General features: G+C 42.6%; 2 protein-coding genes and 1 long non-coding RNA gene across 3 annotated transcripts in view; 1 reads left to right on the top strand and 2 right to left on the bottom strand.

Moving 5' to 3' along the window:
* Positions 1-3,816: 3,816 nt before the first annotated feature.
* trmt112 (tRNA methyltransferase activator subunit 11-2) lies at positions 3,817-9,019 on the bottom strand. The gene is made up of 4 exons (XM_047354107.1): positions 8,800-9,019; positions 6,732-6,833; positions 6,130-6,222; positions 3,817-4,217 (listed from the first exon to the last, which is right to left on the bottom strand). Exons 1-4 carry the CDS (start codon positions 8,872-8,874, stop codon positions 4,116-4,118), a joined length of 372 nt encoding a protein of 123 aa, XP_047210063.1. The 5' UTR covers positions 8,875-9,019; the 3' UTR covers positions 3,817-4,115.
* On the top strand, positions 8,959-14,321 carry LOC124860645. Its single transcript, XR_007036406.1, has 2 exons — positions 8,959-9,050; positions 13,383-14,321. It is a non-coding gene; the product is annotated as an uncharacterized LOC124860645 (long non-coding RNA).
* The window catches only part of atg2a (autophagy related 2A), a 41,061-nt gene continuing 33,722 nt past the window's right edge, over positions 14,110-21,448 (bottom strand). The window contains exons 36-42 of the mRNA XM_047354103.1: positions 18,173-18,329; positions 17,969-18,038; positions 17,776-17,858; positions 17,515-17,636; positions 17,259-17,413; positions 16,984-17,142; positions 14,110-15,531 (exon numbers count right to left, since the gene is read on the bottom strand). Coding sequence (XP_047210059.1) covers positions 15,295-15,531; positions 16,984-17,142; positions 17,259-17,413; positions 17,515-17,636; positions 17,776-17,858; positions 17,969-18,038; positions 18,173-18,329 — 983 coding nt within the window. The 3' untranslated portion in view covers positions 14,110-15,294. The remainder of the gene's footprint in view (positions 15,532-16,983; positions 17,143-17,258; positions 17,414-17,514; positions 17,637-17,775; positions 17,859-17,968; positions 18,039-18,172; positions 18,330-21,448) is intronic.

Raw genomic sequence — 21,448 nt, 5'->3', positions numbered from 1 at the left:
TACAAATGTTTCTGTTAAGTTTTTCAAGTTCACTCAGAAATTGGGTCTGTGCTTTAAGGGAGCCAGATTAGCACTTGAATAAGCTTTGATCTAAGCCAGTGTTTTTCAATCCCTGTCCTCAGAACCACTATCCTGCATGCTTTAGATGCTCCCCTGCAGCCAAACACCTGACTTAATAAATTGGGTGATTAACAGGTTTCTGCAGTACTTGATGACATGCTGAGGATTCATTTGAATCAGGGTCTGCTGGGGTAGAGACACAACTTAAACATAAGGGACAGGGAATCCTGAGGACAAGGATTGAGAACCACTGATCTAAACCTCTCCACAGTAGTTCAGGCTTCATATTATTGTTCTCCTATTGGAAGGTAAAGCTCTGTTCCACTCTCAAGTGTTTTGCATCCTCTAATAGGTTGTTTTCCAGGATCCTCCTGCGTTTCCATAGCTCAATCCATCTTCCTGTCAAGTCTGAGCAGCTTCCTGGTCCCTGCACAAGAAAACACAACATGATGCTGGTTCCACCATGTATCTCCATGAGGTTGGTGTGTTTAGGGTGATGTGCAGTGTTATTTTTCAGTCACGTTTAATTTTGATCTTCTCTGATCTGAACACCTTTTTCAAATGTTTGTTTTGTCTACTAAATGAATTTTCATGGCTTTCTTGTTGCCTCTTTGCTACAAAGGACAGGTTCTTGGAGTTGTCCTGTCAACAGCTGAAGAAAAGCATCTCCACAGGATGATGCTGCTGCCACCACGTTTCACTCACAGGGTGATGCTTATGTAGTTTTTTTTTGTCACTCTTAAGTTGCTTCTGTATAATCCTCAATAATTCTCTGTCTCCCTCTCTGAAGGCTCTTTTTTTCTTGTTAGGCAGGTCCTTCAGGTCACTGGTGATCCAAGGTTTGTTATTGGGGAAGCATCTCACGGTTCTGGTGGGGATGATGTTATCCACGCAGAATGTTTACCACTTAGCTGACTTCTGAAGGCAACTACTTTATTTATGGACATCAGAGTAAAGGGGGCTGTATACAAATGCACACCAAAGTTCATATTTTACATTAAATCCTGAAGAAATATATTAAAGTTTGTGGTTGTCGTGTGGCAAAATAAGTTATCAGGAATTCAAAGCACCTCTGAACTGCATCTTTTTTGTTGCATGTTCCCTCGCAAGAAGTTGAGACTTTAAAAGTATACAGGTCCTTCTCAAAATATTAGCATATTGTGATAAAGTTCATTATTTTCCATAATGTCATGATGAAAATTTAACATTCATATATTTTAGATTCATTGCACACTAACTGAAATATTTCAGGTCTTTTATTGTCTTAATACGGATGATTTTGGCATACAGCTCATGAAAACCCAAAATTCCTATCTCACAAAATTAGCATATCATTAAAAGGGTCTCTAAACGAGCTATGAACCTAATCATCTGAATCAACGAGTTAACTCTAAACACCTGCAAAAGATTCCTGAGGCCTTTAAAACTCCCAGCCTGGTTCATCACTCAAAACCCCAATCATGGGTAAGACTGCCGACCTGACTGCTGTCCAGAAGGCCACTATTGACACCCTCAAGCAAGAGGGTAAGACACAGAAAGAAATTTCTGAACAAATAGGCTGTTCCCAGAGTGCTGTATCAAGGCACCTCAGTGGGAAGTCTATGGGAAGGAAAAAGTGTGGCAGAAAACGCTGCACAACGAGAAGAGGTGACCGGACCCTGAGGAAGATTGTGGAGAAGGGCCGATTCCAGACCTTGGGGGACCTGCGGAAGCAGTGGACTGAGTCTGGAGTAGAAACATCCAGAGCCATCGTGCACAGGCGTGTGCAGGAAATGGGCTACAGGTGCCACATTCCCCAGGTCAAGCCACTTTTGAACCAGAAACAGCGGCAGAAGCGTCTGACCTGGGCTACAGAGAAGCAGCACTGGACTGTTGTGGTCCAAAGTACTTTTTTCGGATGAAAGCAAATTCTGCATGTCATTCGGAAATCAAGGTGCCAGAGTCTGGAGGAAGACTGGGGAGAAGGAAATGCCAAAATGCCAGAAGTCCAGTGTCAAGTACCCACAGTCAGTGATGGTCTGGGGTGCCGTGTCAGCTGCTGGTGTTGGTCCACTGTGTTTTATCAAGGGCAGGGTCAATGCAGCTAGCTATCAGGAGATTTTGGAGCACTTCATGCTTCCATCTGCTGAAAAGCTTTATGGAGATGAAGATTTAATTTTTCAGCACGACCTGGCACCTGCTCACAGTGCCAAAACTACTGGTAAATGGTTTACTGACCATGGTATCACTGTGCTCAATTGGCCTGCCAACTCTCCTGACCTGAACCCCATAGAGAATCTGTAGGATATTGTGAAGAGAACGTTGAGAGACTCAAGACCCAACACTCTGGATGAGCTAAAGGCCGCTATCGAAGCATCCTGGGCCTCCATAAGACCTCAGCAGTGCCACAGGCTGATTGCCTCCATGCCACGCCGCATTGAAGCAGTCATTTCTGCCAAAGGATTCCCGACCAAGTATTGAGTGCATAACTGTACATTATTATTTGAAGGTTGACGTTTTTTGTATTAAAAACACTTTTCTTTTATTGGTCGGATGAAATATGCTAATATTGTGAGATAGGAATTTTGGGTTTTCATGAGCTGTATGCCACAATCATCCGTATTAAGACAATAAAAGACCTGAAATATTTCAGTTAGTGTGCAATGAATCTAAAATATATGAATGTTAAATTTTCATCATTACATTATGGAAAATAATGAACTTTATCACAATATGCTAATATTTTGAGAAGGACCTGTATTAGGTCCATTTTTAAAGACTTTTTTTTTGTTCTCATTAATGAAATATGACCCCTGAGCTGATATTTGCAACCACTAAGACAAATAAAAGGCATTTCCTGTTTTGCTGAGATGAAAATTGGCACCAATGTGTGCCAAAACATCTACTCTTGCAACATAAACCAGCCTTAAATTATTCATGGACCGGATCCTGGGTGTGATTTGCAGGTTCAGCTTGTTCATGCTGCCAGCTGAGGAGGTTCCTCTTGGTTTTATTAGACTGCTCAAATGGCAGCCTATCCATTTTCATCTTCAGCTTTTCACGCTCTGAGGCAAGCTCCTTTCTTTTCTGTCTGTTCTTCTTCAGTCTCATTGTTAATTACAGCTCAGCACTTCTGGAGGACTATTAATCTGCCAGGGGTGGTGTTTATTGCTGCTCTGCTGCCATCACATTATGCTGTTATTATAGTTGCGGGCGGAGGCCTGTAATTTCTGTAAGAAGAAGGGAAAGGTAGGAAAGACTCAGGCAGCCTCAAGGCTTCTGGTCAGGCCAACCCTTCCTTTCATCGTCTGTCCTGGCAGAGTTTCTAAAAATGATAACGCTGCCTGAACAAACAAGCTCATGTTCTGACTTGACTCCTGCTTCAAACTAAAGACGGCCAGAAACCATCAGAAAGCCTCTTCATTTATCAGTGTGGCCTTGCCTCCGTCTATCAGCGCGTCTAGGAGGATGTGACAAACTATGGGGCACCTCAGATCCATGGATCCCGCCCAGGTGGGGTGTCGTGTGTGTGTGGGTTACAGAGCTGTAATGTGTGGCTTTAAGGAGAGGGGGGAAAAAACAGACTTCTTTAAAAACAACTTCCTGCCTGCCTGCTTTTTTCTCCCTCTTTTTCCTTAAAGCCAAATATAGACAAGCCACTGCCACGTCATCCAACCCTGAGAGAGGGCGAGATGGGGTTCAGAGCAGTGCCTCTCAGCGGTTGCACTCCAGCACGTCTGTAATATAAGTGAATCCATATTTTCCACAAAAACCGAATGATTTTAGCTGTCAGGAAGCAGTTTATTGAGAGAGAAAAAGCTGCAACAGTTACAAAAATAAATACAGATCAAACCACTGGGGGTTACTCTCAGGGAACGTTTCCATCCATTATTCTTCTAATCTTTTCCATCTGCTTGCAGCAGGAGCCGTTTAAAATGTCATAACTACAACAACCGAAGGATGCGGCCTTTTCTCTCACAGAGCCAACTCAAACCAGAGTCCAGCTCCTCTCTGAATAACAGAACAGTCCCGTCTGGGTAAAGGTTTGGATCGAGATTGTCGCAGAGAGGCCTCGTCTACGCCTCGTCTTCGTTCAACAGCATGTTGGGGATTCCTTTGGAGATCGGGAACTCTCGACCCGATTCAGGACACTGCAGACATCCCTCTATCACCTCCACCTGCAACAGACACGCAGAGACAAGGTTGTTTGTAATGCTTTGAGACTAAAATGTCGCACTATAAAAGGATAGCTGGTCAGGATAGTTGAAATGCAGGAACAACTTTAGGTCCAGATCTTAATAACATACTTACAAAATAAAATATACTTTTTTACTCTCATGTAAAAAGTTTGTGCTACTTTATCTTATCATTTTTTAATGACAGAGTTAGATTTTTAACCATAGTTTTATAAAAACATTCAATGTTTAGCTTTACTGAAACATTTTTATGTTTTCTCACTAAAACGTATTAATATTCATAATATTTAGGATATTGTGTTGCTTAACTGATTCATTTTTATACGTAAGTCTACTGATTGGACACAACATTTTTAATGGATTTCTCTGGGACCGACAGTTCATCATGTATTTCTGTGTGCTGCTGATTAGGTTTCTTTTAGTGCAGGGGTCTGCAACCAGTGGCTCCAGAGCTGCAAGTGGCTCCTTAGACGACCCATAGTGGCTCCTAGTAACTTTGGCCAAAAATGCTGAAGCATTGGGCATTGTTTAGCTAAAAAAAAGGCTACTTTTAGCTGTTTTTCTACATGTTTTTATTTAATCATTTTATGGTATTTCCACCACAGCACTCACGACACGTGTTGCAAATATTTATGAGATATTTGTTTTTTGCCATTTCTGTCTGTATTTTTATTTATTTTTTGCAAAAACTAATGATTTCACAAAGAAAATGTGTTTCATGACATAATCTTTCATAAATTAGCAGAAATTGTATTTTCTTTTTGTAAAACTTGTGTTTTGTTGACGTTTTCCTGTATTTGAAAACCTGAACATTGAAATAAAATGGTAGTCCTTTAGAAATCAAAACAAATGTCCTCTTCCATATATTTCTAAAAGCTGATGTCATTTTCTCCAATGGCCATGTAGGTTTTGCGGCCCTTTAGAAATTTTATTTATCTGAACCAAGGGGAAAAAATGACTCTTCAGGTTGTAAAATTGCTGAGCCCCGACACCAAAGGCATTCCAGTACATAACCAGGGCTGGTGCAAGAACCAGTGGTTAACTGGTTCTATAAAAAGAACTGGTTTGGTTTTTCACCACCGGCGAGCTGGTTTAGAGCCACTTTATAACGTCACTAAATGTTTCATCCAGTAAATGTTTGTTCCTGTAAGATCACAGCTCAGGTAAACAGTTTGACAACAAAAATCAGTATTAATCTCAGTTTATTTTCAAAATGATGTCCTGCTATCATCGGTTTCACTTTGAGGCGCTGTTTTAAACCACCTGTGGTGATTCCTGGTCCTGATCGGTACCAGCAGAACTGCAAACAGGGGTTAAGCAATGTCTGAAGCAGGTTCTACTAACCCTATCTAAAGTTATTAAAGGACCAGCAGTGTTTAAGAAGAGATGAAAATGATTTTTATGAATTTAGTGGAGAGTAGCTTCGTTAAAAACATCTTTATGTGGTACACTGAACTTTATGAAGTGTGATGTCAAACTAAACAGCAAAAAGGTCAGAGACTTCTAGCTAATATTATTCCAAAGTAAAACCAACTTGTATTAATCTTAAAGTTCAGCGTTTTATTATTTTTGTCGTAAATTAGACGGATCAAAAGCTAAACTAACTCCGGGGTTTTGATTGGTTGTGGGCCTTGATTACCCCGTCTCCAGCTCTTGATAAAAGCGGTTCTCCCGTCTGGCCCAGCCAGGAGTAGGTGCTGAGCTAGAACCAGTTTAATTTGGGACAGAGCCATAGCTTTCGCTATCTCAAAGAACTGGTGCTAAGAGAGCCCCAGCACCAGTAAAATACAACAACAAAGCTCCAATCCAGAGCAACCCAATACATTCCCATTATTATTTACTCTGCAGTAAGTAGCGCTGCAGCTGTGGGCAGTGAAGTCGGTGAGATCTTTACCTCCAGCAGTACTCGGTGAACTTTCTTCAGGAAGTCTCCGTTTTTCTCGTAGTCTGGTACCAGCTCACCTGGCAGCTCCTCTCGATGACCCAGCTGTGGAGGGAAAAACCACCACAATGTCACAAACGTTCGCTCTGGGAAGCTGTGATATACCTGCATACTTTAAGCATAGACAATATGTCGCCATTAATGTCAGTATCGGCCAGTGTTAGTCATTTTTTTAACATGTCAGTATCAGGCCGATATTAACAACCAATGTTTATTTCCATCTTGTTGCTGTTTGTTTGTTTCTGGAGGGGGAGGAAAGGGGGTTGGCCAATGGTGTTTGTTTGGGCATGTGACAGCGATGCAGCAAAGGACTGTGAGATTGTGAAGCAGAGAAGCAATATCAGTGGTGTGGTCATTTTATCACGGTGTTGAATGGGTAGGGAAATATATACAATATTGGCAAATATCAGTTATCGACCTTAATGGCAATATTATTATCAATATCAGCCCACGCTCTCATATCGGTGCATCCCTACTTTAAGCCGTAATTTTACATCTCTGCTCTGCGGGGCGGACTTTCAGGTTTGGAAGAACACTGATGATCTCTGACTAACCTGGTCTGCAGCCTGGACCAGAGTGCTCCACTCCAGTTTGGGGATCATCCGGCAGACAAACTTAGGGTTGAACTCCACCTCATTGACCTTCACCTCAGTGGCCTGCAAAAAGATCACAGCGTTCACAAAAAGTAGGCTGTCAGTTTGGACTTTCAGGGTCTCTGATCAACTAATAGAACATGTCTGGAAACATAAAGTAGGCTAAAAGATCTCAAAAGCATCACATCACCTTCTGATCTGAAGAAATTTGATGATAAACAGTTTTTTGATGTCTATCAATCTGGAAAGGGTCACAAAGCTATTTCAAAGGGTTTGGGATTTGGTTGACCACAGTTGGAGCAATTATTCACAAATTAAGAAAGTATGGATCAGTGGCGCCAAGAGTGGCTGGCCCACCAAAATCCCTCCAGGATGGCACCGATGACTCATCCAGGAGGTCACAAAGGAACCCAGAACAGCATCTGAAGCTCTGCAGGGCTCACTTGCCTCAGTCCATGATTCAACAATAAGAAAGAGACAAGCGTCTTAGATTTGCCAAAAAACATCTAGATGATCCTCAAGACTGTTGGGAAAAATATTCTGAGGACCAACAAGACAAAAGAAATTAACTTTCAGGTAGATGTGCGTCCTGTTACACCTTTGGTAAAAAGCATTTCAGAGAACACTAACCTATGGAGAGCCGTTTCATTCAAAATTAAATAAATACTGGTATTGATAAATTATTAATAAATATTCCATGAAATAAAACAAAATAATAATGTTAAAAGAAATGTTCATCTTATTTTATTTAAAGATTTATCTAATTTACTTAAAGATTTATTTATTTATTTCATAATGCAGTTTTATTTTGTGACACTTTTATTTTGTAAAGCTGCTTTACATATTTCAGTGACTTTTACTTTTTAAACCCATTTTTCATTTTAAGCTCTTTTTATTTCATCTTCTTATATCCAAATGAGGGGGCGGAGTTTTATTTGTGGGGCGGCGCTGGGACAGCCGGGCCGGGCCGAGCTCAATTCGTGGCTGTGGCTGGCAGAAGACAGCATGCCGGAGGGACCCAGGGGATTCTGCGAGGATGCCAGAAGGTGCCAGACCGGCCGTAGAAGCCTGCCACGGCGGTTGCCGCTGTTTTTGTGAAAGATGTGTGTGCAATAAGTCTTCGTCATCCTTTCATCACGTCATACACACACATAGTGATATTTATTTTCCATCCAAGTAAATACAGCCACCTTATGTTATGGGTCTAACGCTGTTTATTAAATAAAAACCAATAAAGACATCATCGTTTAAAAGTAACAGCCTATAACAATAATGACATCCCTTTTGCCGATAATCAGCATTGGTTTCCACAAAAAAGACCTTAAAATGAAAAACGGGTTTAAAAAGTAAAAGTCACTGAAATATGTAAAGTAGCTTTACAAAATAAAAGTGTCACAAAATAAAACTGCATTATGAAATAAATAAATTAATAAATATTTAAGTAAATTAAATAAATCTTGAAATGAATGAAATAAGATTAAAATATATTCTAACATAATTATTTTGTTTTATTTCATGGGGATATTTATTTATTTATTTCATGGAATATTTATTAATAATTTATCAATAGCAGTATTTATTTATTTATTTTTGAATGAAACGGCTCTCCATAATAACCATCAGTCAAACATGGTGGCGGTAGTGGGATGGTTTCTTTAACACAAGACATCCTCGTTTAAAAACTGGATTCTGGATTTACTTGTCTGATGTTAAAATATGCTTGGTGATCTGAAATATTTAAATGTGACAAAACAGCCGAGAAAAACTACCAGGGGGCAAAAATGTTTATTTTATTTTTCTTCTACAACAGGGCTACAATTTGCGACACCGTCGTCATTCTGTAGGTCACTTTACTTGCTAAAACGTGTTGTGTTGTTGTCTGAAAATCAGCTTAAGCAGAGGAGTACCCAGAGCATTATATAAAACCTTACAAGCGTTATCACTGAAAATAAAATCAACTGTGACTCAGAATAGCAAGCAACTCGGTGTTAGCATTAGCCTAGCTGCTAGGCGGCAGTTAGCGGTTTACCTTGATGAGCAGCGGGTATCCCTTGGTTACTCCCTTCACGTGCGACGTCAACATGTTGTGCGTGAGCAGCTTCATGTTTACCAACAGACGTTTGAAAAATGACAGAAAGCAGGAGCCAAATAAGCCACACAGAGGCAGTTTGTTGTCCAATATCCCGCTGAGGCATTAACATGCGTACCAGTAGAGCTGCTGTTGCACCACCTTAATGGCTCCTGAGGGTCTCTGACTCAGGGACAGTTAGTTCCGTGATGGTACCTAATCTTTTTATTAAGCTGTATTCAAATTAGTAAAGGTTGTTCTATGTACAGTCTTAGTATTCTGCAATGTTTTATCCCACCTGGAGTTCCGTACATTTTTCTTAATTTATTTATGCGAAACATTTGCTGTTTTGACGTAAAAAACAAAACAAAAACACGATTTGTCCAGTTTGTGTATGTTGGGGTGAATTGTGTTTTTCATGTTTTTGTTTCTTCATGTATTTCATATGCTTTTTAAACTTAAAGCAATCTGTGTCGCCTGAACATATTTTTGTGGCACTGATTCCCATTTAAATGGATAAAAAAACCCATCTTTAAAGGCTCTCTGTTTAAACATTTTTTGTTATCCGAGGTTCAAATGTCTTCATAATTTCATGTTTTGCTGTTTTCCACTAGGAAGATAGTTTTTCATGAATTGTAAATCTACCAATTTTCATATCAGGGATGGAAAAAAACAAATATTTTGGATGACTTTTCACAAAAATAAAAAATCTTCCAATTTTTCAAAATTGGAAGAACATTTTTTACTTTACTTAAAACGGGAAACACTTTAACCTTTAATACTTGCACCTGAGGAATTAAAACCTTTGACAATCCTGGGTATTTGTTATGTATATTGAGAAAGAAAGTTAATATTGGCATTAAGGGAGCATTTTTTGTCTCCAGTGGACACAAGTGGAGCACAAAATGAAGGTAGTCCCACTGTGCAAAGAGTTTACCGCATCCTTAATGTCTTCATTAAGGATGCGTTAAACCACCTTGAACTGCAACCTTAACGTAGTGGAGGGGTTTGAGTGCTCGAATGATCTTAGAGGCTATGTTGTCTGGGACTTAAATGCCCCTGGTAGGGTCTTCCATGGCAAAGAGGCTCTAGGTGACGGATCAGACAAAGAGCGGTTCAAGACACCCTCATGAGGACCAAAACATCGAGTCACGTGACGTCGCCCGGTACGGCGGGGCCGGGGTCCCACCCTGGAGCCAGGCCTGGAGTCAGGACTCGTCGGAGAGCGCCTGGTGGCTGGGTTGCTCCTCACGGGACATGGCCGGGTCAAGCCCGAACGAGAGACGCGAGGCCATCCCCCAGTGGGCCCACCACCTGTAGGAGGTATCGTGAGGGACCGGTGGAAAGAGGATTGGGCGGCAGACGAAGGTGGAGACCTCGGCGGCCCGATCCCCAGATGGTTAGGCTGGGTCTAGGGACGTGGAATGTCACCTCGCTGGGGGAGAAGGAGCCTGAGCTTGTGCGGGAGGTCGAAAGAAATCGACTAGAAATAGTCGGGCTCACCTCCATGCACAGCGTGGGTTCTGGAATCCATCTCCTCTCCGGTATACCCGGCCTTCTTGGTGTCCCTGTCATGGTTGCTGGATAGTGCCCCTCCCGGGGACTCCATTATTCTGCTGGGGGACTTCAACGCCCACGTGGGAAATGTCAGTGACACCTGGAGAGGCATGATCGGGAGGAATGGCCTCCCGATCTGAATCCGAGTGGTGTTTTGTTATTGGACTTCTGTGCTAGTCACGGATTGTCCATAATGAACACCATGTTCAAGCATAAGGGTGTTCATCAATGCACTTGGCACCAGGACACCCTAGGCAGGAGGTCGATGATCGACTTTGTTGTCGTATCGTCAGACCTTCGGCCGCATGTTTTGGACACTCGGGTGAAGAGAGGGCTGAGCTGTCCACTGATCACCACCTGGTGGTGAGTTGGATCCACTAGAAGAGGAGAAAGCAGGATAGACTTGTCAGGCCCAATGCATAGTGAGGGTTTGCTGGGAACGTCTGGCAGAGCCCTCGGCCAGGGATGTATTCAGCTCCCACCTCTGGGAGAGCTTTGACCAGATTCCGGGGGATGTTGGAGACATATAGTCCGAGTGGACAATGTTCTCCACATCTATTGTCGATGCTGCTGCCCGTAGCCGCAGCTATAAGGTCTGCGGTGTCTGTCGCGGCAGCAATCCCCGAACCCGGTGGTGGACACTGGCAGTAAGGGATGCTGTCAAGTTGAAGAAGGAGTCCTATCGGCTGTGGTTGGCTTGTGGGACTCCTGAGGCGGCTGACAGTGCCTCTGGACTGGCAGACTGGGGTGGTGGTCCCCCTTCATAAGAAGGGTGACCGGAGGGTGTGTTCCAACTACAGGGGGATCACACTCCTCAGCCTCCCTGGTAAGGCCTACGTTAGGGTATTGGAGAGGAGAGTACGGCCGATAGTTGAACCTCGGCTTCAGGAGGAGCAGTGTGGTTTTCGTCCCGGCCGTGGAACACTGGACCAGCTCTATACCCTCTACAGGGTGCTCAAGGGTTCATGGGAGTTTGCCCAACTGTTCCACATATGTTTTGTGGACCTGGAGAAAGCATTCAACTGTGTCCCTCGTGATACCCTGTGGGGGGTGCTCCAGGAGTACAGAGTCGGAAGCCCTTGATTAGGAGCCATCCAGTCTCTGTACAAGTGGAGCAGGGGTTTGGTCCGCATTGCCGGCACTAAGTCGGACCTGTTCCCGGTGCATGTTGGACTCCGGCAGGGCTGCCCTTTGTCACCGGTCCTGTTCATAACTTTAATGGACATGATTACTAGACGCTGCCAAGGGCCGGAGGGGGTCTGGTTTAGGGACCGATGGATTTCGTCTCTTCTTTTTGCAGATGGCGTGGTCCTGCTGGCCCCCTCTAGCCAAGACCTACAGCATGCGCTGGGGCGGTTCGCAGCCGAGTGTGAAGCGGCTGGGATGAGGATCAGCTCCTCCAAGTCCGAGGTCATGGTTCTTGACCGGAAAAGGGTGGCTTGTCCTCTTCAGGTTGGAGGTGAGTTCCTGCCTCAAGTGGAGGAGTTTAAGTATCTCGGGGTCTTGTTCACGAGTTCCTACCCTCACCTATGGCCTTGAACTTTGGGTCATGACCGAAAGAACGACATCCTGGATACAAGCAGCTGAAACGAGCTTCCTCCGTAGGGTGGCCGGGCACTCCCTTAGAGATAGGGTGAGGAGTTCGGCCATCCGGGAGGGGCTCGGAGTAGAGCCGCTGCTCCTCCACATCGAGAGGAGCAAGTTGAGGTGGCTCGGGCATCTATACCGGATGCCTCCTGGATGCCCAGGACACGCTGAAGGGATTATGTCTCTCGGCTGGCCTGGGAACGCCTTGGGCTCCCCCCGGAGGAGCTGGAGGAGGTGTCTAGGGAGAGGGACGTCTGGGTGTCTCTGCGACCCGGTCCCGGATAAAGCGGAAGACAACAAGTACAAGTAGGAGTAATGTCTTCATCCTACAGTTCACATGGGTCAGACTTTCTCATAATCTTTTAAACGTAACTCAATCTGTAGTTCTCCAGGCTTTCTGATTGTCGTTCACAGTTTTTCTTTGGACCTTTCCTTTTGGCTTCTTTTCCTACTCATCTTCTCTTCAGTCAAGAATTAACAGATAACCTCCAACTACTAAACAAAAATATTTTGGTTGTCAAACTCTTTTATCTTTGGTATATTAAAAAAAAGTGACACAAAACATGTGAATTCAGCTATTAGAAATAAAATTTAGCAACATTTTTTGTAAGAGTAAAAAGTTCCTAAATAATCCAATCTAAAATGTGTTATTTGTTAAATCTAAGATCTGTTGCTTGAAGAAACCTTTGAAGTTAGCAGCCTTTTTATACCTGATTGATATTTGTGTAAGAGTAGGTGGCTTTACAATTAAGAAAAAAGAAACATTTACAGTGACTTCCATGTATTCATATTTCTTGCTCTTTTTCAAATTTTGTTACATTAGAACCATATCAGGGCTTTCAGTGACAAGGAGAAAACCAGAAGTCCAGTTTCTATAGGCCATGCAGGGGACACAAATAAAACATGTGGAGGAAATGCTACATGTGACTAAAAAGTAAAATTTCACATCACATCACTCTTAATCCATCACAACAGTCAAACATAGTGCTGGAAGCATCATGCTGTGGGGATGCTTGTCTTTAGCAGGAGCAGGGAAACTGGTTAGTGGATAGGAAGACAGATGGAGCCAAAAAAACCTGCTTGAGGTTGAGGTTCACCTTCCTGCAGGACAACAACCCTAAGCATACAACCAGGGTTACAATAAAGTTGATATCTTATCAAAAAAAGTTAAACGGTTATGAATGCTTTTGCAAGGCATTATATCTGAAACTTGCTAAACACTGGATCAAAAATTTGTGAAAAAGAAGCCACACTTTGAAGAAAAACAGCTGATCCAAACCAATTGAAAAAAAAGAAATTTTGCCTGCCTCATATTGCTTAACCATAAATTATGAGCTGTTTTCTTCAACAGTATAAAGATGTCTATCTGCCCTGATAACACCAGTATTTTGATTTTAAAGGCTACAGTAAGAAGTCTGCATCTGTATGAAAACCATTTTCCCCAAATTCCACCATTCATCCTGTAAGAAAACATCTGGACACACCTAAAATTAAGATTGATATTTCATTCACATTTAATGTAATAACTATACGTATTATTTTCCCCACTACAGCTCAGGTGAGAGAATTTGTTGGCAGGAAAACTATTAATATCATGGGCTCCACATATCTGGCTTTAATGGAAGACCTCCCAGAAGAAAGCCATTGCTGAAGGAAACCGTGAAGATTAGAACAAGCCATGTAAGGGACACATGTGGCAGGAAGTGCTCTGGTGAAATCAGAGATCAAATTGAACTTTTTGGCCTACGTGTGAAACGCTATGAGTGGCAGAAAACATCATCCACACAGTGAAACATGGTGGAGGCAGTATCATGCTAGGGAATACTTTTCTTTATCATACAGTATCTCATCCATTGCACATCATTGTTAGCTTCTGGGAAATGTTTTAGATAGCCTCAGTGTAGGAGACATAAATAAAAACTTACTTGCTGAACTTTGGTAATCGTGTTTTTAGATTTGTTGTTTAAGTTGTTGATTTTGTGTTACAGGGGTTTGAGAGGGGGATATTAGAGCTTGGGATGCGAGACAAATATTTGCATCAGAAGACAGGGGAACAAAAGTACAAAAAAACAAAAACATAAAATTAAAAACAAGGTGTATTAACAGCAAAAAATAAAACATACATGATCAGTTTTTATGTTATTTTTTATTTTTGTATTAATTTGTATACTTGTTTGTGTATTATACAGGTCATTCATACACTTTGATAGTAAATAGTAATTACACACAAGTAGTGTAACAAGCATAAACCTGTCAACATCCTCGACTCACACACACCCTCACATTCACACAAATAATCCCACACTCAATAAAACTAAAACAAAGATAAAAATGTTAAACTCCTAAGTTCCTTCCTCCATTATCATCAGATTTAAATCCTCCCAACACTCATTATGAAACGAGTAAAACAATACCTATGCTTCAACATAAACACAAAACAAATAGTAACACATTAAAAAAACATATAGGAAGGCATCTAAGGATGTTGACAGAGTCAGTCTGGGTTCATTCAGACACCAGAACTGTTTATGGAAAACAGAAGCAGGAAGGAGAGCCACCCACTGGCATCGGTCTGTAGAAACAACTACTTTCATGAAGTCCAGTATGCTACAGGATTTAGAGGCTCAATGGGTTTCTATTCAGTCACGTAAGGAGGGTACAGGTCTGAGGAAGGCAGCACAGACTAGTTAAAAGGTCACTCTGGAAGGTTTATGGCACAAATGAACAGCGCTGAGAGGAGCAGGTGCATAGCGAGATCAAAACCAAACCAATGATTCAAGATGAAAACCATTCACCAACGTGTGAATTAAAATAACTTTATGATTTTCATTCTTATTGTGCTTCAGGATCATTGATTTCCTGCTGCAAACTGCTGTGCCGCTAGAGAAAGTGTGAACTCCTGCTCACAGTCATGGCTTTAAACTAAACTAAAATTGGTTCAAAGCAGCACATTTAGCAGGACATGAAGTGTCCACAACCTGCGTCTCGTTCGAATCCTTCCTGCTCCTGGTTGGGTTGAAATCAAAGCCAGCCACGATAGAAACAGCGATATGTTTTTACAGAGACTGAAAGAACGATCTTCAGACTGAGGGGGACAGATAGGAAGAGCAGCAGAAGAATTAGCTGTGGTTACATGTATGTAAAACTCTTTGTGTCAGTGGCTGCAGTAGCAGTTAGTCTTTGCGTAGTTTTTGCATTGTAGAACAACACTCCACGCACACATACGAACATGCAAGTCCCACATTCAACATCAGGGTTCCCACAGCTTCCCCACTTTATGGTCACCCACATTCATTCGCAGACACCCCGTCCTCATTCTTGTGCGTCCTCCGTGCGCCACTTGAGGAAGTCCTCCTTGCGTGCGTCGGGTTTGATCTGGTTCCGCATGCCTCCGAGCACGTTGGAGGTCGCCTCGGAGGCCAAAATCAGGGGTCGGACTACGGTGGGCGGGATCTGACGCAGAACGCCCCCCACTGCTCCCGGGAGACCTTTCTGCTCGTGGCCGCGGGACGCCACATCACACAAGGTCTGAGCCGTGTCGATCACTCCCTGCAGAGCACAGAGGAAATGTGGAGAAAGAGGGACACTGAAAATTAGGCAACCTTGGCCATAACTTTACCTAAGAAACGCTCTTAATACCAAAAGTATTCTTAGATGTTGAAGTTTTTCACATTTTCTCCCATTGCAACCTGAAACTTTTATGTATTTTATTAGGATTTTATGTAATTGATCAACAATAAGTAGAGCATAATAGGTGGAAGGACAACTAAACTTGATTTTCAACTTTATTTTACAAACAAAAATGTGAAAAGTCTGGCATGCATTTGTAGTTAGACCCCTTTATTTTGATACTCCTAAATAGAATGGAGAAGTCACCTAATTGGCAAACCTCAGAGGTTTGTTGGGAGAAGAAACAGCATGATGAAGACTGAGAAAGATGGCAGACATAGTGAAGATTAAAGTAATGGATTAAACCAATATCGGAAGCTTTGAACATCTCAGAGCCGTGTTTGATCCCTCATTCAAAAACGGAAAATAAAACAATTGTTCACCCAAACTTAAAGACTGGGCAAGAAGAGCAATAGTCAGAAAAGCAGCCAGGACGGTAATTCAGAGGAGCTGCAGAGATCCAGCACTCAGCAGGAGTATAATAATAATCAGCATTGAGCTGTAATTGAGCTCAGTGCAGCAGATAGAGTGCCGTGTGTATGTGATGTAGACAACTGTTTTATTTCAAGTCAGGTTTGAGTCTCTAATCTCATTCAGTAAGTTGTTGGTTTGCTTTAATTCACTACAAACATCCCTCATGATGTGCAGACACAGTCTCTCGTTTTTCCAACGACAGGAACCGGTTGTTTGATTGTCACAGCACCGTTGCCATGGTTATTTGGGCACATGATGGGTGACTTGCCGCTATTTATACTACTTTGCATACGTATTTAGGGGCGGGGACCGGCGGTCCAAGCGCCACGTGCAGCTATGTCAAATCCACCACAAATTGGGATGTATAAAGGCTACGTGTGTGGTGACATGTCTACGTCACAGTTTCGTACATCTTAATTTTTTTTTGTGTGCACCAAGTTTCAGAATTTCTCCCTGCCGCAAACTTTTAGTATGAAAGCTGCGTACTCTTTCGTACATGAGTCCCCTGGCCTTTAAGAAAGAGTGACAAGAAGAAAGCCTAAAGAAGTCCCATTTACAGTTCACCACAAGCCACTCAATCACAGGATTAGTGTAGTGCAAATAAATAAGGAATTTATTTTGAGTAAACTTGGAGCCACAGATCAGAAACCTGGCTATTAGTGGCCAATAAGTTGCTTTCCTCAAGAGAAATTTGTGAACATTCAATTCCTCGGATGCAAAATCAGTTTGATGAAAGCTGGGTTTCTCTTTCTTCACAGGTATCAAATATCTTAAAGTACAATTTTAGCTTAAAGATGGCTGTCTTTTGTGATGAACGGTCTATATTTGGCTTTTAAGAAAGAGAATTAGGCTCAGAACCTCTCTGACGGTGTCGTAAGCTTTGGCCACTCCTTCTCTGAGATCCGCCGGCTGCGCGGGTCTACGGGGTCGGCTGGAGGGGGCCCGGCCCTCGGTGATGGCGTAACGATTCAGGGGAGGCGTTGGAGACAAGATGTCATACACCGTCTCTGCTGTAGCCTATAGAGAGGTAACAAGCACTACAATGTAAAAATAGAAATATAAAAGGGCTTTTCTTTACATTTGGACAGAACATTAAATATAATTTTGTTAATTTTGTGTGAGGGTAAAGGTACCTGGATGGCCTGTACAAGCCTGTTGCTAAGTTCCAGAGCGGCCGATGCTGTGGAGGTCCCGAAGGATGCCGCCCCCCGCTGGAGACCCCGAATAATGCGTCCGTCCTTCCTGTACTGCTCTATAGGTAACCAGAAGAGATCCCTCACTCCATGGACTGAGCAGACACACAGAGCAGAAGGAGAAGGGAAAATTAACAGAAAGAAAAAAGTAGGTTTAAAAACTGTAAATGTTTCTGTATCGAAGCCTTTAACCTACAGAGCTGAACAACTGAGTGCATTGGGCCGACGCCTCCCAGAATGCCTGGCAGCTGATTCTTCCTGATGTCGGTCAGCCACTCTGTGACAGAGTACTGGATCACCTTGTCAACACCGAGAAGACTGGAAACATGTCAAACAAAAAATACCTCAGGCTAAAAGGTTCTGAAGTAGACTCAAGTCATTCAGGTTTTTATTTATAGGTTATAGGGGGATTATCAGATTTAAAACTGCTTCACGATATCTGAATGTCCTTTTATACCCATGTCTGCAGCAGAGCCGCTTCAGCTTCAGTTCTGAACAGTTCAGCTGAGCTAGACCGATCAGAATCCCTGCGAACGTTCCCTGAGAAACAAAATGCAATACTTTAGGGGAATCTGAAGATATTGTAGAGATGTAACACCTGAGTTTCTGTTCCAGTCAGACACAGAGAAGCTGTTTTCATGACCTCTCACCTGCTCAATGACGACATGTTTGCCATGATAGTCAAGCCAGATAGGCACTTCAGAAGTGAAACGAAATTCCCTGAAAGAGAGAAAAAATGTTCACGCAGCTCTAATTTAAACAAAACCCTAGATGCATCCTTGCAGCAGAGGGTGTTTCTCCTCTTTGACATTTTCAGCTCTCTTTATATCTGTGAAGAATCAATGTCAACCCACCGGAAGTAGATTGGCTGTTCGGATGAGGATGAGGAGGAGCCGGCAGAGGAGGAGCTCTGCTCGCTGTAGGTAGTTTCCACAGAAGCTGTGAGGTCAGGACCCAGGCCAGCATCTGTTCCGACCTCCTCAGACCCTTTCTGGGAAGGATCTGCCTTCACTGCAAGTGACCAAAGAAACAACACGATTACATACTTAGCAGGCCTCCTCTTGAAGTGTACACTACATTCAAAAACACTGTCTGAACCTTTGTTTTTCATAACTAACGTTTTGTACAATCTAAAATCTAAAATCTGTGACATAAATTTGTATTTAGCCCCCATTACTCTTGCAACTAAACTGACAGGCCAGGCAGCCAAGAGACCAATGGTAACACTGGAGGAGCTGCAGGAATCCACAGCTCCTATAGAAGAATACAGGTCCTTCTCAAAATATTAGTATATTGTGATAAAGTTCATTATTTTCCTTAATGTAATGTTGAAAATTTAACAGTCATATATTTTAGATTAATTGCACACTAACTGAAATATTTCAGGTCTTTTATTGTCTTAATACGGATGATTTTGGCATACAGCTCATGAAAACCCAAAATTCCTATCTCACAAAATTAGCATATCATTAAAAGGGTCTCTAAACGAGCTATGAACCTAATCATCTGAATCAACAAGTTAACTCTAAACACCTGCAAAAAATTCCTGAGGCCTTTAAAACTCCCAGCCTGGTTCATCACTCAAAACCCCAATCATGGGTAAGACTGCCGACCTGACTGCTGTCCAGAAGGCCACTATTGACACCCTCAAGCAAGAGGGTAAGACACAGAAAGAAATTTCTGAACGAATAGGCTGTTCCCAGAGTGCTGTATCAAGGCACCTCAGTGGGAAGTCTGTGGGAAGGAAAAAGTGTGGCAGAAAACGCTGCACAACGAGAAGAGGTGACCGGACCCTGAGGAAGATTGTGGAGAAGGGCCGATTCCAGACCTTGGGGGACCTGCGGAAGCAGTGGACTGAGTCTGGAGTAGAAACATCCAGAGCCACCGTGCACAGGCGTGTGCAGGAAATGGGCTACAGGTGCCGCATTCCCCAGACCTGGGCTACAGAGAAGCAGCACTGGACTGTTGCTCAGTGGTCCAAAGTACTTTTTTCGGATGAAAGCAAATTCTGCATGTCATTCGGAAATCAAGGTGCCAGAGTCTGGAGGAAGACTGGGGAGAAGGAAATGCCAAAATGCCAGAAGTCCAGTGTCAAGTACCCACAGTCAGTGATGGTCTGGGGTGCCGTGTCAGCTGCTGGTGTTGGTCCACTGTGTTTTATCAAGGGCAGGGTCAATGCAGCTAGCTATCAGGAGATTTTGGAGCACTTCATGCTTCCATCTGCTGAAAAACTTTATGGAGATGAAGATTTCATTTTTCAGCACGACCTGGCACCTGCTCACAGTGCCAAAACCACTGGTAAATGGTTTACTGACCATGGTATCACTGTGCTCAATTGGCCTGCCAACTCTCTTGACCTGAACCCCATAGAGAATCTGTGGGATATTGTGAAGAGAACGTTGAGAGACTCAAGACCCAACACTCTGGATGAGCTAAAGGCCGCTATCGAAGCATCCTGGGCCTCCATAAGACCTCAGCAGTGCCACAGGCTGATTGCCTCCATGCCACGCCGCATTGAAGCAGTCATTTCTGCAAAAGGATTCCCGACCAAGTATTGAGTGCATAACTGTACATGATTATTTGAAGGTTGACGTTTTTTGTATTAAAAACACTTTTCTTTTATTGGTCGGATGAAATATGCTAATTTTGTGAGATAGGAATTTTGGGTTTTCATGAGCTGTATGCCAAAATCATCCGTATTAAGACAATAAAAGACCTGAAATATTTCAGTTAGTGTGCAATGAATCTAAAATATATGAATGTTAAATTTTCATCATGACATTATGGAAAATAATGAACTTTATCACAATATACTAATATTTTGAGAAGGACCTGTATGTTGACAGGACTACCATCAACAGCAGTGCGTTTGATTAATTTGATCCTTATGGAAGAGTGGCATGAGGGAAGCCATTGTGGAAACAAAGTCATAACGAGTCCTGTTCGCAGTTTGACATGTAGAGGACACTGCAAGCAAAGGGAAGAAGGTGGTCTGGTCAGATGAGACCAAAACTGACTGTTGTGGCCTAAAAGCTAAATGTTGTGTGTGAACATACCATCCAGGGCAAGATAATGATAGTAAAAGAATCATGCCGTGGGATAGCATGTCTTGAGCAGGAACGGGGAAGCGGCTCAGAGTTGATGGGAAGACTGATGGAGCTAAATACAGGGAAATCCTGCAAGCAAACCTGTTAGAGGCTGCAGGAGACTGGAGGCTGGGCAGGAGGTTCACCTTCCCACAGGACAAAGACCCTTAACATACATTCAGGGATACAGTTAAAAGCATGTTGATGCGTTAGAATGACCCCGTCAGACTCAAACCCCAAATCTAATTCTGCTATTTCGCAAAGGAAAAAAGAGAAAAAGTTCCGAATCTTAGTGCTAATTTTGGCTGTGACATACCCTAAAGGACACATGTGGTTCTACAAAGCATTGATTTAAATATAAATAAACCACAGCTTTCAGATTTTTATTTGTGTGAATTCATAAACATTTTTTCTTCTACTTCACAATCATGCACCACTTTGGGCTGGTGTTTCCCATAAATTCCATGTAAGTTTGTGGTGGTAAGATGACCAGACCAGACCATTTATATTAAATGCCACTAAAGGCAGCTCCTCTGATTATTAAAAAGGAAATAACCAAAGCAAGAAAAAGAGGCTATAAAACTCCTCACAGCACTGAGTCATCACAGGTAAATATTAAGAGTTTTTAATTACATCTTTTTAGCAATGGACCCTGGTGACATTGTATTTGCTTTTGACACAATAGACCACGATATTGTCATCTCCAGGCTAGAGCAGTAGGTAGGCATTACAGGCTTAGCTCTCCAGTGGTTTAAGACTTCTACCGTTCATGTCGATGAAAAGAAAACTTAAGTCATGTTAGATAGACCCATCGGCAGCTGGACCCCATGTTTTTAATCACTGCTTCCCTATATATAGACTATCATTCCAAACTTAGTAATAAAAATGGATCCTGTGCTAAAACCCGAGTCAGGTTAACGCATTGGTGCAGTCCTGTTTTTTTTTATTTCAGTTAGGGCGATTATCAAAACTCAATCCTGTTCTGTCCAAACGCAACCTTGAAACAGTTATTTGTGCCTTTATTACTTCTAGGCTGGATTATTG

The sequence above is a fragment of the Girardinichthys multiradiatus genome, chromosome 23 (genome assembly GCF_021462225.1).
Source record: "Girardinichthys multiradiatus isolate DD_20200921_A chromosome 23, DD_fGirMul_XY1, whole genome shotgun sequence".
NCBI lineage: Eukaryota > Metazoa > Chordata > Actinopteri > Cyprinodontiformes > Goodeidae > Girardinichthys > Girardinichthys multiradiatus.
The sequence above is the reverse complement of the archived record's forward strand: the minus strand, read 5'-3'. Positions and strand labels throughout refer to the sequence as shown.

Coding starts and splice junctions, on each gene's coding strand:
- trmt112 (XM_047354107.1), bottom strand. CDS start 8,874: ATGAAGCTGCTCACGCACAACATGTTGACGTCGCACGTGAAGGGAGTA. Junction 6,834..8,799: donor GATACCCGCTGCTCATCAAG/GTAAACCGCTAA, acceptor ATCTTTTTGCAG/GCCACTGAGGTGAAGGTCAA. Junction 6,223..6,731: donor TGGTCCAGGCTGCAGACCAG/GTTAGTCAGAGA, acceptor TTCCCTCCACAG/CTGGGTCATCGAGAGGAGCT.